The sequence below is a fragment of the Miscanthus floridulus genome, chromosome 3 (genome assembly GCF_019320115.1).
Source record: "Miscanthus floridulus cultivar M001 chromosome 3, ASM1932011v1, whole genome shotgun sequence".
Taxonomy (NCBI): domain Eukaryota; kingdom Viridiplantae; phylum Streptophyta; class Magnoliopsida; order Poales; family Poaceae; genus Miscanthus; species Miscanthus floridulus.
The window spans coordinates 48,056,490-48,071,713 of NC_089582.1; the positions used below are offsets into that span (position 1 = coordinate 48,056,490).

The 15,224-nt window shown below is 48.7% G+C and overlaps 1 protein-coding gene across 1 annotated transcript; it reads left to right on the plus strand.

Moving 5' to 3' along the window:
* The first annotated feature begins 1,505 nt into the window (after nucleotides 1-1,505).
* Nucleotides 1,506-3,089, plus strand: LOC136545662 (acyl transferase 15-like). Its single transcript, XM_066537659.1, has one exon. The coding sequence runs from the start codon at nucleotides 1,546-1,548 to the stop codon at nucleotides 2,857-2,859; it is 1,314 nt and encodes a 437-aa protein (XP_066393756.1). The 5' UTR covers nucleotides 1,506-1,545; the 3' UTR covers nucleotides 2,860-3,089.
* Nucleotides 3,090-15,224: the final 12,135 nt, after the last annotated feature.

The window sequence follows — 15,224 nt, forward strand, 5'->3', positions numbered from 1 at the left end:
TAGGTCCAGTCTAAATGTTCGTTGTGCTCTCAGTTCCGACTGAGGGGCGTGTTAGAGTGTATATTGTAGGGACCAGTCCCAGACCATTGTGGAATGCTCCGGTCCTAGACCATCGTGGAATGCTGTGGTCCCAGGCTTGAATACCCTAATCCTAGGCTCCCCATTGTTCCTATATGTACACACTGATTTGCCTTGAGTAATACATTGAGTATTCCCCAATTCCCACTCTCTCACCCCCACAAGAAGTGTTTTGTGTCCTAACTCACGAGAGACGAGCAGAGGAGATCGGGCTGTGGGGGCCGCCAGGAATCTCTCTTTTTGTTCCTTCCTATCTCTCTTTCCATTTCTTACCATGTGAATTTGACGTAGCTCTATACTCTAGATTTGAAAAGTGGTGGAATATCAAATTTTAAGCTAAGTAACTTGGTTCACGAAGTAGATCCCAATTCAGCTCAAATGAAAGGATCCAAACAGACCCTAAAAGTAGATAGATCTATTGACAAAATTGAAAGGAATCAGAACTTAATAAGTCGGCATATCATAAGGCTTTGGGAACATTTCATGTTTCAAAGGGATCAAATCACTATGTAGTCGTGTAGTTACGTCTATGTGCAAAACCAAATCTAAAGATGGGTTGGGTGCTAGGGTTTGTTGTGCAAAACCTTTTAGGGCATGTTTGAAATGTGGGATGTCTAAAACGTAGAAATAAGAAAAACATAAGAATGGAGTTGCACTTCACTTGCAATCCAAAAGGAACTGGGAGAAGAGAGAGAAATATAGACAAAGGGAAGTTTCCAAGAGTATGGACCTCATGTTAGCTAGATTTCCTCCAAAATTCCTATAGTTTGAGCCATTCCGTAGCAATTTTATAGGATTTCAGGATGGCCAGTCATTTGTTCCAAATTAAAGGGCCATATAGCAACAATGCTTATAGGTTTATAACCCTACACAATTCCTTCATGAAAACTACGTTGAATGGAGAAATTTCATAGGAAAGTTTATTTTCGCAAGAAAAATGTAGGAAACACAGAAAATATTCCAGCATTCCAAAGGAAAATACTGTTTTGTCAACTCAGTGTTCTTTATTATCATTTCGAGAAGAAGGAATTCAACATTTTCACGGAAACAATCTGGTTTCTGTTGGAAGATAAGGCAATGCTATGCGTGTTTATCTTAACTGTGTAACAACTTGAGATAAGCAACCGACCAGGAGCTCTAGAGTTTGTTAATTATAAGCGATCTATGTAGCTCTTAGATGACATAATCTGTTGTAACAAGAACTCCTGATGGCCGGCTCTCCAATCTGTTATTCCCGTGTAAATGCATGTTAGATACTGTGTAGTCCACACGGCAATAGCCCAGCACACACAAACCTTGTGAACCAACCACCAGTTCATGCTCCTAACATGTGTGTGTGTGTGTGTGTGTAATAAATATCGGCTGGGGGCATATATATATATGTCCAAAGAACAGCATCAGCTATATATAAAGTCCTCACAGTACAACCAGCAAGAAAAGAAGAAAAAAAAGACTACACGGCAAACAATGAACTCCGTGGTTAGGAAATCCTTGCCGCAGCTCATCAGGCCATCGTCGGAGGAGCTGGACATGAAGATGACTACCAGTAGCATAGACCTCTCATCCTTCGACAAGGGTTTTAGTGCCATGCCAGCGACATGCTTCCTCGTGTTCGAGCACCCAATCGACGAGCCTGCCGAGACTATAAGAAGGGGCCTCTCCCGTGCACTTGCCTACTACTACCCCATCGCCGGGCGCCTTGCCCTGGGGAACGGCGGCGACGAGGCTCGTGTCGAATGCAACGGCAAGGGCGTGGTCTTCGTTGATGCATCCGCAGACTGTGCCCTGAAGGAAGCAAAATTCTTCAACAACGACCCTTCATCCGGTGCAACGACGCTACCAGACGACCTCGCCGTCTACTACCCGCACGACAGGTGCGGCTGCGCCGACCCACTGCTGATGATGCAGGTGACCGTGTTCTCCTGCGGTGGCTTCGTTGCCGGAGTCACATGGAACCACGCCATTGCCGATGGCGCCGGGATGGCCCAGTTCTTGCAGGCCGTAGGCGAGCATGCGAGCGGGCTGCCAGCACCGTCTGTCGTCCCAACCCGGTGCGACAGCTCGCTGCCAGGCCTCCCTCCGGTGATCGCTTACGCGCAGCGGTCCATGATGGGCCTGGCACCAAGGGACTTCGCTTGCTTGGAGTACACCGTGCCTTCGAGTTTGATCAACAGCATCAAAGACGAGTTCCATGGCCATGCGAATGGTGGCCAGCCATGCACTGTGTTCGAAGCGGTGACCGCTGTGCTATGGCAGTGCCGCACTCGTGTGGTCATCTCTGATCCAGAAGCCCCCTCCCTGCTGTTCATCGTAGCTAATGTGCGCAAGCACGTCGGGGCCAAGGATGGCTACTATGGTAACTGTGTCACTGGGCAGCTCGTCGTCGCGACGTGTGGCTCGGTGGCGAACGGACCCATCTTGGACATAGTGAAGATGATAAGGCATGCCAAGGAGCAGATCACCAAACAGCTGAAGGGGAACGATGGCGGTGGTGGTGGCAACGACAAGCCGCAGGCTTCGAAGCAGCCTGACGACATGCTTCGGTACAACTACAACCTCCTGAGCGTGTCGAGCATGAGGAACATCGGCCTCGACGAGGTCGAGGTTGGCGGCAGGAAGCCGGTGAGGGTGATGTGCCGTGCCCATGTGCCACATATGACCGTGCCCTCCTGCGTGGTGTGCTTGCCATGTAAAGGGAAGGATGGGGCCAACATGGTCACCCGCTGTGTTAGGGAGGAGCACGTTGAAGCCTTCCTTGGGGAATTGGCAAGATTCACATGATTAATTAGCAATTTATGCCGATGACCCGTTGTGTTCAATGTTACATCAGACTGGTAGTTTTAAGTGTTTTGTTTCCTATACTCCCTCCTGGTTTTTCTAGATATATAGCTTTTGCTACGCACCTAGATATACATTATGTCTACATACACAATAAAAAATAGTATGTATCTAGAAAAGACATAACAACTTACAATTTAAGTGGAGGGAGTATATGTTTGTACCTCGTCTTACGGGAGATGTTATACCATTGTATCTATCTGCACCATACTGTGGCAGAACCGCCCAATTTAACCTAATCCCAAGTGCACTTGCCAGCCATTTGACACTAAGTACACAAGAGACTAAGTTAAACCCAGTAGTCTATCGAGCACAGCCAACGGGAGAACTCAAAAATCTACGTTTTCATTAGGATCATAGACAAGTGAATAAAGCTTACATCATTTATTAACCATTTCATACATCACAATATACAAAAAATTAGAGTTTGATAGAGCAATTTCATAAAAGCAGCAGAAGAAAGATCATTTTACAAAAGCAGCGGAAGTTAACAATTTTGAACGTTGAGATAGAGGTAGAGATGTAAGAGTAAAACTACTACGATTGTAGCGTGGGAGGATTTTCTCGATGAGCCCACCAGGAGGTATCCACACACAATAGTTAGCTCCAACATCCACCTACTACCTGCAACAGGGGGAATAAAACCCTGAGTACACAATGTACTCCGCAAGACTTACCCGACTAGGGGGGTAGTCTCCCGACTCTTAAGGATATGCAAGGGCAATTTGGCTAGTTGTTTAGTTGTTTTGCATAGAAGCATTTCTAATAGTGCATGCTTACATTCAAAGTTTTAGTAGTCACATCAAGTTCATTACTTAACCAATTTAGGAAAGCGCCTATACTACTTTCAAGCATGTGGTAAGCAATCAGAATATATTTCACGATCCGGCAGTAGCCTCATCAGCATCCCCATATTCCAGTTGTTACTACGATGCTAGACAGTGGCAAGTGGTATCCATATCCGAGGAGAGCGGCGATTGCAATCGATATACATCCAGTTGGGCAATCCCAAACACACGCCCGTACTTCTCTCAAAAGAGCAAGTACAAGAAATTGTTCTATTCGTACGACCCAAGTCTGAAAGTGACCCAACCATCTTGGGAAACCCACCCTATGAGGCCTACCCCGCCGAGCAGCGACAGGTTTCCCCCTCATAAGTTTGGTCCATGGACATTCCCCGCCTCCTAACAACTCCTCGAATGGTCAGTGTAACACTCCAATAAACTTTTTACGGACCCTGAGTTGTAGGAAAGTACTTAGCTTTGAAAGGTCCTTGTGTGGTTTTGATAATTGAGTGACAACCCTAGGTGGACTAATTGTGTTTATGTGAGATACACAGGTGATTAGTCCACAAGTACATGTGTGTGAGCAACATATGCCATGAAGGTGAAAATGGTTTGGAGATGTTGCAAAGCTCACGCATGTGATGATGAAGGAGCTTATTGCACATGAGACATGACATTGAGTCATGTGATCAAGGTGGAGAAGATCAAGATAAGACTTGGCTTGATGGACCGGTTGCAAGCGTGAAGGGCAAGTCGAAGGCTTTGGAGCGATGGACCGCGTGGCGGTGAAGCCTAAGCAAGACTTGGCGCCGATGGACGAAGGCAACGGTGAAAAGCAAGTGAAGTCAAGATCGATGAACCAATATGATCACGTGATGATATGAAGTGGATCATATCATTGTTGATCATGTTGGTGCATGTGTTGCATCGACATTGGAGGAGATGGAATGAAATACGCAAGGCAAAGGTATAACCTAGGGCATTTCATTTCACCGGTCATAGGTGTGTAGAGAAGTCGATGACCGGGTTTAGGATAGATGGCCGTACTATCAAGAAGGGCAAACTTGTTTGCATATCGGTCATCTAGTGCCACTCGAGTGATCTAACTTTGCATCATCGCTAGGATCGAGTGGCGTGGCAAGTTGAGTGGCTAATCCTTTGGAAAATGTTTGTGAAAAGCTAACACACATACACATGGTGGTGCACACTTGGTGGTGTTGGCACATTTGCAAAGGAGAAGAAGTTAGAGTTGTCGTGAATCAACTTAGAGAAGAGAAAAAGGTTTTTCGGTGTACTCCAAACTATAGGATGGTCCTTGGATTGGAATACTGTTTTGATCCATTGTGATTTAGATCAAGTATGCATGTGGGATGTGTAGCCCTCTGAGTAAGCTTTCCAAAATATCCAAGATCATCGAAATCGGAGTTCAGAGCTAAGAGTTATAGCCGTTTTAGCGTTCAAAGGTCTATGACCGGACGCTGGCACGAAAAACGACCAGACGCTGAGCGTCCGGTCACAGCGTCCGGTCAGTGTGTTTTAGCATGTCCAGAAGCGGCCAGACGCTGGGAGAGTCTGGTCAGTGATGACCAGATGCGTCCGATCGCTGAAAAACATCGCTAGAACCTCTCTGCAAGTGACCGGACGCTGGATTTCAGTGTCCGGTCGTTATGACCTACGCGTCCGGTCAGTACGCGCTTTGCCCAGTGAAAGGGTAATGGCTATTTGAGCCCTTGGGGCTATAAAAGGAGTGTGTGGCCGGCCTTGGGCTAGTTGCTGAGCACCCTCATTCCTATGTGGCTTGTGTAGGAGTGCTTGGATGCCCTCTAACTAACTTGTGCTTGCAAGAGTGCGAATCGATTGTGAGTGAGTGTGATTCTAGTGTGTTACATTGTGAGATTGCATCGAGTGACACTAGGTGATTAAGTTGTAAGCCGGTGGTGCTTGTTACTCTTGGAGGTTGCCACCTCCTAGATGACTTGGTGGTGGTCTCCGTCGAAGCCCGCAAGAAGCTTGTGCAGTGCTCTGCAGAAGAGCTTTGTGAGGGGCATTGTGCTCGCCCAGCGGGAGCCATGAAGAGAAACTCTAGTTGAGCGTGTCATTGAGCTACCCTCACTTTCGGGGTAGGTTCTTACAGTGCCCGACGTGTGGACTTGGCGGGTGATGCCAATTAGCCGCCGAACCACCAAGTGAGCGGTCGACACAACGGGGACGTAGCGTGTTGGCAAGCACGTGAACCTCGGAAGAAAATCATCGTGTCAACCTTGTTCTTCCCGTTGGTTTGCAATCCCCTTACACAAGCTTGTGATTACTTTTATATACATTGTGCTTGTGTAGTTGCTCTTATAATTACTTAGCTTGTGTAGCTCACTAGTTACCTTCTTGCTTGTGTAGCATATAAGTAGCTCCCTTGCGTGGCTAATTTGGTTTGTGTAACCTTGTTAGTCACTTTGCTTAGTTTGTGTAGCTAAGTATTTGCACTCTCTAATTTGGCATTGGTTGCCTTGTTATTGAGCATTGCTAGTGAGCTTAGTTGGCTTTGTGCTTTTGCTTACTAGCATGTGTATGAGCTCCCTCATTGTTTAAAATACTAGTGGCATAGGTTTGTGTGACCTTGCTCCTAGAATTGGTTAGGTGAGCTCTAGTTAGCCCGACACCTTTGTTGCTTAATTAGGATCTTTGCAAGGTGCTAAAGAACATAGATAGAGGGGTGTAGTCTTGGCTAGACCAATAGTTTTAATTCCACACTTATTTCGGTTAGCCTACGCGATTAAGTTTTAGAAACGACTATTCACCCCCCCCCCCCCCCCCCCCGCCCTCTAGTCGTCATCTCTACCCTACAAGCTTCACGGTCAACTATAACTCAGGCCCCTGTTATGTGTTCGGTACCTTCAAACTTAACCAGCGGTCTAGCCAATGGTACGGTCCTTAATCGACACAGTCGGGAATCGTGCACCCAGAGCCGCGCCCTGTTGCACCCACCAATCCTCCAACAAAAATCTATTTTCCCACTTACTGCCCGGTCTCCAATTATTATCCATATCCAAAACCATGTGACAGTAGTAATAGTATAACCATCACCTATTTCTCGTGAGTGACCGTCTATCACTTGACTTCTACCGTAAGCCTTATAGCATGGCATACTACACGATCCCTGTCATACTAGTAGGACTCATAGGATAGAATATTTATGCAGGTGGGTTTCAATCAACTCATGTAACTTAATGCACGAACAACATAAAGATAAGTGCTATAAAAATAGGGGTTATGCACCAGGGCTTGCCTGGGTAAACTTGTATTATACAAAGTTAGTATTCCTCCAACTTTGGGACACGATCCATCATCATCTTTAGTATTGGTCACCATTACACCATCTTTCCGTGTGATGCCAACATCCTCCGGTTGATCCATCTATCCATTATCGTTCCTAAATGATATGCATAATGCAATGCATGCTTAAGTCAAACAAGCATACACACAGCCAATACAAACACGAAAAGGACAAGCAACACATCATTGTGGGTAAACCAGGGTATTAAATGTTCCCATTTCTACTCCCATCCTTTCTCATCGGGACTTACTCATGAGTTGATTATTAACAACATATCACAAGTTATTAAAGTCACCACTTGCATTTAAACATACAGGCGATAGCTACCATAATCATGCTAAGCACATGTCGACAGAATATCATTGGTAGTCCACCGAGGGGTATCCCGCGATGGTAGATTTGTCAGTGGGGGTGCGTGTAATCAGGAACCGGATGGTGACACAAGGCGCAGAGACAGCAATTTAGATAGGTTTGGGCCATCTGATCGACGTAATACCCTACGTCCTGTGTCTTTGGTGTATTGTATTGAGTATGAGGTAGATAGATCTAGATGGATCGTGTCCGCTAGGGGACCCCTACCTCTCCTTATATAGTCTGGAGGGACAGGATTACAAGTAAAGTATCCTATTTGGTACTATACAATAGCTTGCGGTGCACGTGAAAGGTCCTAGTATGGCTAGAGGGGGTGAATAGCCTATTTAAAAATCTACAAATCAACTAGAGCAATTTGATTAGTATGACAAAAAGCGTAATGCAAACTTGCTCTAGCTCTACAAGGGTTGCAAGCCACCTATCCAACAATTCTAGTTGCAATGATTACTTAGGCACACAAACTTGCTACTATCAAGAGCTCAACTAGATGAATGTAAACAAAAAGCAAGCTCTCAATTCTAATTACTCTAAAGAGCTTGTATCAACTAGTTTGCAAGAATGTAATCAAGTAAGTAGGGTGATTATACCGCCGTGTAGGGTATGAACCAATCACAAGATGAAGATCAAGCCAATCACCAGGAGAATGCAAATGACAAGAGACAATTGATTTTCTCCCGAGGTTCACGTGCTTGCCAACACGCTACGTCCCTGTTGTGTTGACCAACACTTGGTGGTTCGGCGGCTAAGAGGTGTTTCACAAACCACGTCCACACGATAGGACACCGCAAGAACCAACCCACAAGTGAGGTAACTCAATGACACGAGCAATTTACTAGAGTTACCTTTCGGCACTCCGCCGGGGAAGGTACAACTCCCCTCACAATCACCGAAGGCGGCCACGAACAATCACCAACTCGTGTCGATCCTTCACTGCTGCTCCAACTGTCTAGGTGGTGGCAACCACTAAGAGTAACAAGCGAAATCCGCAGCGCAACACGAATACCAAGTGCCTCTAGATGCAATCACTCAAGCAATGCACTTGGATTCTCTCCCAATCTCACAATGATGATGGATCAATGATGGAGATGAGTGGGAGGACTTTGGCTAAGCTCACAAGGTTGCTATGTCAATGAAAATGTGCAAGAGTTTTTCCTTGAGCCGGCCATGGGGCTATAAATAGAGCCCCAATCAAATAGAGCTGTTATACCCCTTCACTGGGCAAAAACGCGCTCTGATCGGACGCTCTGGTCATACTGACCGGACCCTAGACTCAGCGTCCGATCGCCCGATGGACGCCATGCGTCACTTGCTTCAAACGCTGTTCGTCAGATTCCAACGGCAACGAAACTGACCGGACGCACCGGCAAAACTGACCGGACGCTGAAGCCCCAGCATCCGGTCGTTTCTAGTAAGCTCCCCGAGGCGTATTTCTTCGACCGGACACGTCCGGTCCACCTTGACTGGACCCAGACCAGCGTCTAGTGCAATACCCTAGGTACTGTGCTGACCGACCAGTTCGACCGGACGCACGCTGCCAGCGTCTGGTGCTTTCAGACCCAGCGTCCGGTCAGTTGACCGACGCCAGCGTCTTCGCGACCAACTCATTTTCACTTCTAACTTCTTCACCCTTGCTCCAATGTGCCAACCACCAAGTGTATCACCTTGTGCACATGTGTTAGCATATTTTCACAAATATTTTCAAGGGTGTTAGCACTCCACTAGATCCTAAATGCATATGCAATGAATTAGAGCATCTAGTGGCACTTTGATAACCGTATTTCGATACGAGTTTCACTCCTCTTAATAGTACGGCTATCTATCCTAAATGTGATCACACTCACTAAGTGTCTTGATCACTAAAACAAAATGGCTCCTACATTTTATACCTTTGCCTTGAGCCTTTTGTTTTCTCTTTCTTCTTTTCCAAGTTTAAGTATTTGACCATCACCATGCCATCACCATTGTCATGATCTTTGCCATTGCTTCATCACTTGGAGTAGTGCTACCTATCTCATAATTATCTTGATAAACTAGGTTAGCACTTAGGGTTTCATCAATTAACCAAAACCAAACTAGAGCTTTCAGCACACCGAGCAGCGCCGTGCACGCCTTGATCTTGTGGGCTAGGCCACCTATGATGGTGCGGCCCATGTCTTGTCTTGAGGATACCGGAGGCCGTACCCCCACAGCTAGTCCCCGAGCCTGACATTAGGTGATGTAGTCGCGTGGTGCTTGGGTCAGAAAGTAGAAGTCCAGCCGAGCAGGCAGCCAGTCCTCGGGCATAGCCTCAAAATGATAACAAGCACATTCACCGCAAGGTGAAGTGTGCCCACTTAGTCCCCGAGCCTGCTAGAAGATGAAGAATGAATCTTGTAGCAGGGTCAAAGAAAAAGAAAGCTTGACGACATCGTCTAACATGCGCGTATCAAGACCCCAGACATGCCGCCCAAGATCAGCACCCTGATTCGAACAGCATGGAGCAGCTTGATAGCACACCGACGAGACATAGCAAGATCCGACCACCAAGGGAGCACCGAGGAGTCCCCGGCGTCGCTGGCGATGATCGAGCACTGAGGAGCGAGGAGTCCTCGGCGTAGGCGGCGATGTCTGAGCACCGAGGAGCGAGGAGTCCTCGGCATCGCTATCGATGACCGAGCACCAAGGAGCGAGGAGTCCCTAGTGTCACTGGCGATGACCGAGCACCGAGGAGCGAGGAGTCCCTGGCGTAGGTGGCGATGTCCGAGCACCGAGGAGCGAGGAGTCCCCAGCGTCGCTGGCGATGACCGAGCACCGAGGAGCGAGGAGTACCTGACATCGCTGGCGATGTCCGAGCACTGAGGAGCGAGGAGTCCTTGGCATCACTGGCGATGTCCAAGCACCGAGGAGCGAGGAGTACCCGGCGTCGCTTGCGATGTCCGAGCACCGAGGAGCGAGGAGTCCCCGACGTCGCTGGCGATGTCCAAGCACCGAGGAGCGAGGAGTCCCCAACGTCACTGGTGATGTCCGAGCACTGAGGAGCGAGGAGTCCCCGACGTCGCTGGTGATGACCGAGCACTAAGGAGCGAGGAGTCCCCGGCGTCGCTGACGATGACCGAGCACCAAGGAGCGAGGAGTCCCCGGTGTCACGGGCGATGACCAAGCACCGAGGAGCGAGGAGTCCCCGGCATCGCTGGCGATGACCGAGCACCGAGAAGCGAGGAGGCTCTGGTGTCGCTGGCGATGACAGAGCACCGAGGAGCTAGGAGTCCCGGGCGTAGGCGGCGATGTTCGAGCACCGAGGAGCGAGGAGTCCCCGGTGTCGCTGGCGATGACCGAGCATCGAGGAGCAAGGAGTACCCGATGTCGCTGGCGATGTTTGAGCACTAAGGAGCGAGGAGTCCCCAGCGTTGCTGGTGATGTCCAAGCACCGAGGAGCGAGGAGTACCCGGCATCACTGGCGATGTCTGAGCACCGAGAAGCGAGGAGTCCCTAGCGTCACTGGCGATGTCCAAGCACCGAGGAGCGAGGAGTCCCCAGCGTCACTGGCGATGTCTGAGCACCGAGGAGCAAGGAGTCCCCGGCATCGCTGGCGATGACCGAGCACCGAGGAGCGAGGAGTCCCGGCGTAGGCAGCGATGTCCGAGCACTAAGGAGCGAGGAGTCACCAGCGTAGGCGACGATGTCTGAGCACTGAGGAGCGAGGAGTCCTCGTCGTCGCTGGTGATGATCGAGCATCGAGGAGCGAGGAGTCCCCGACGTCGCTGGCGATGACCGAGCACCGAGGAGCAAGGAGTCCCTGATGTAGGCGGTGATGTCCGAGCACCGAGGAGCGAGTTGTCCCTGGCATAGGCAGCGATGTTCAAGCACCGAGGAGCGAGGAGTCCCTGGTGTCGCTGGCGATGACCGAGCACCGAGGAGCGAGGAGTCCCCGGCATCGCTGGCAATGACCGAGCACCGAGGAGCGAGGAGTCCCTGGTGTAGGCGGCGATGTCCGAGCACCGAGGAGCGAGGAGTCCCCGGTGTAGGCGGCGATGTTCGAGCATCGAGGAGCGAGGAGTCCCTGGCATCGCTAGTGATGACCGAGCACCGAGGAGTGAGGAGTCCTCGGTGTCGCTGGCAATGACCGAGCACCGAGGAGCGAGGAGTCCCTGGTGTACGTGGCGATGTTCGAGCACCGAGGAGCAAGGAGTCCCCGGCGTTGCTGGCGATGACCGAGCACCGAGGAGCGAGGAGTCCCCGGCATCGCTGGCGATGACCGAGCACCGAGGAGTCCCCGGTGTAGGCGGCGATGTTCGAGCACCGAGGATTCCCTGGCGTAGCTGGTGATGTTCGTGCAGTGAAGTGTGCCCACTTAGTCCTCGAGCACGAAGAATCCGAGCGCTAAGGAGTAACCAGCGTAGATGGCGATGAAGCACGAGCGACGAACAGTCTGGTCAACTGATTGGCGGTGAAGTAAGCATTGAGTAGAAGCGACCGGCGAATAGTCCAATCAACTGGTCGGCGACGGAGTCCATGAACCAAGCGGTCTGACCAGTTGATCGGTGGAGAAGTCCGAGCACCAGGTGATCCGATCACCGGAACGATGATCCTGCAATACAAACATGTAGAACGGGTAGTACATGATGTAAAAATAAATGAACTCTAGAGAAAAATCAGCAATGGTGATGAAATAGCGTAAGTAGCTCAGCGATTAGTTGGTGTGAAGTTGTAATTATATTTAATATAAACTGTTCGACCAGTTAGTGTGTAGCTGAGTCTCCAGCCCTAGCTAGCCCATAGTCCATAACGTCGAGCGCGGAGCCTATGCACGTGTAGGAGGAACAGGCATGACCAAGGAGCCGCTGCCGACCACCCATAACGCAGAGTGCGGAGCCCATAGCACGTGTTGGGAGGAGCTAGAGACAGGGCCGTCTCTAGAGGCATCTGAGCACCAACATGACTGTTCGAGGGTTCAGAAAATCGTTTGGAGAGCAAACATGGAGAAAACTGTTCGGAAAAACATTATGGCGATATACGGAGATTGGAGAATATTTAGAAGAATATTAAAGCGTGACTTAGCTTTGGACGGAACTTCTGGTCAGTGACGTATGGTGTTATCTGGTTGGCATTGACGGCGAGCACCTAGCGAGCGGTGAGTTGTTGGTGAAGACGACCTCTGAGGTGGTACTGAGATCGGATCTACTGTCACGGGGCTGGAGTAGCCAGCGATGAATCGTCGTCGTGGACCAGCATGGATCTCCACGAGATTGATGACGAGAACGCGCTGTTGATTTGAGGTCCATCTGGGCTCGCCATGGGATCAAGCGTACACCCCTACCTGGCATGCCAACTGTCGACAGAATATCATTGGCAGTCCATCGAGGGGTATCCCGTGATGGTAGATTTGTCGGTGGGGGTGCGCGTAATCAGGAACCGGATGGTGACACAAGGCGTAGAGACAGCGATTTAGACACGTTCGGGCCGTCTGATCGATGTAATACCCTATGTCCTGTGTCTTTGGTGTATTGTATTGAGTATGAGGTAGATAGATCTAGATGGATCGTGTCCGCTAGAGGACTCCTGCCTCTCCTTATATAGTCTGGAGGGACAGGGTTACAAGTAAAGTATCATATTTGGTACTATATAATAGCTTGCGGTGCACGCCGAGCAGCGTCGTGCACGCCTTGATCTTGTGGGTCGGGCCACCTCTAATGGTGCGGTCCATGTCTTGTCTTGAGGATACCAGGGGCCGTACGCCCACAGCACACTTCTACTTACTAAACACACTTTGCCTAGTCATCATGTAAAACAAGTAGTATAGACAAACGTATATTAACCCTAATCTAAACACCTAACATATATAAAAGCTTTAATAAATACAACTAAGGAATAAAAAGGTGGCGCACCAAACATCTATTTTGGAGATGAAAATTTTATGGGAGACACATCTTAACTAAACAAAGCCACTGTATGAATTTCATAATTTCTGGATAAGCAGATTATTTACTAACAGATAATTAAGATTTAATGGTAATAAAAGCATGTAACACATGATAAATCAATAACTTAGTAAATAAACATCCATTTGTCATAAAATTTTGACCATAGCACAAGCATGCAACAAGTAACCTACCATAAAAATTTCACAGCAATTGGATTCATATATCAGCAGATATGAATTTAGCATTAAAAAGCATAGGCAAATATCTATAGCAAAACTTTTGTATTAAAACATGTCATATTATGTATCTACTGCATAGAGCTAGTTGTGTGGAGTGTAACAAAACTAGTTTGACATTTTTATGATTTTTGTACTATTTACTATGAATTTTCAAAGTTTCAGCAAAATTATACTAAAAAGAAAAAGGAAAACCATATAAGACAGACACATTTCACTAAGACCCCTGTGGTTTTCCCTAATTAACCAATGGACTATCCATACTATTCATGTGAGTGTAGTACTTCGCATCTGGACCTAGAAAAGAGTTTCTAATTATTCTTTTGACCTTCTTCTTCCTCATGAATTGAGCAGACGACGGCAGGGAAGGGGCCAGCTGGTTTCGCTCGGGGCTGGTGCTGCTGGCAACCAAGAGAGGGATGGGGGTGTCTCTAGGCCAGTGCATTGCTGGGGCTGGCCTCTGCTCGACCAGAGGAGGAGTGTGGAGGGCCGACAGCGTTTGCGTGTGGCTCGGATGCGTGCAGACCGGCGGTGGTGGCGCTGTGGGGCACGGCGGGCGACGAGGGCGGGCTGCACGGAATCGGGTAGCCACAGCATGCCTGTGGCTGGGCTCCACTTGGGCCTAGGTAGGGCACAGTGCCCAGGCCATGTGCTTACGCGGCGGTGGCCCAAGCAGGGGCCACGATGGCTCCCGGCAACATGAGCTACGGCGAGCGCACGCGGGGCATAGCGAGGAGTGAGGCGGAGGTGGGGGCAAGATCAACTTGGCCTGCAACTGAGTCTTGTGGAGAGGATGTGGCACTCGAGCTCGGCTCCGAGCTCGGCCATGGCGGATGCTTGGGTCGCGGCAAGGAGAAGAAGAGAGCGAGCACGAGCGGGGAAGTGAGGAGCGGAGTTTGGGGACGCGTAGAAGAAGGCAAGGCGGGGAGCAGCGCGACATGGTGGGCAGGGACCAAGCATGGCGTGGCGTGGGCATCGGCACGGGTACGGCATGGGCACCCTGAGCGCGAACTGTCCGTGACGTGCCAAGGGCAGAGCCAGGGCATGGCGAGAATAGCGACATGTGCCCCACTTTGACGCACCGCACCGAGGATTTGGTCAAGGTTTTGGCCCCATGTCCTGCACAAGATTTTTTTCCAACATCTCATTCTCCAACTCATATTAAGGGACCATGATCATTAGAATCACAGATTAGGAGATAAACAGTGCTAAACATTGCAGTGTCAGCGAAAACACTGAGCACTTAGAAACTCTCCCAGAAAACAACATTTTATTCAAACATTGAAGCACTAATTAATCTATCAATCAATCAAACTAGGCACAAACAAGTACCCTACCACAAAGTTCATAACTTAGTACTAAGTTTTTCACATGGACATATTTCAGAGTTTATTAATAATTATTTATTTATTAAGCCTTCAACAACACCAATTAGGGTTTTTTGACATTTTTAAGCATTTTCTTCACATTTTTCCAACATGAACCCTAAATAACTTTTGTTCGCAAACTCATTTAGAGATGTTTAATAACCACAACAAGGTTGATTAACATCACACATGTTGATTTTATTCATGAAAGTGATTCAAGCAAATACGGACTTATCATTTCATGCAAGAGTTTATCACCAAGCATAGAAAACTTATTTATTAGGATTAATTAAGCCTTAAACTATTGTTAAATAGGAACA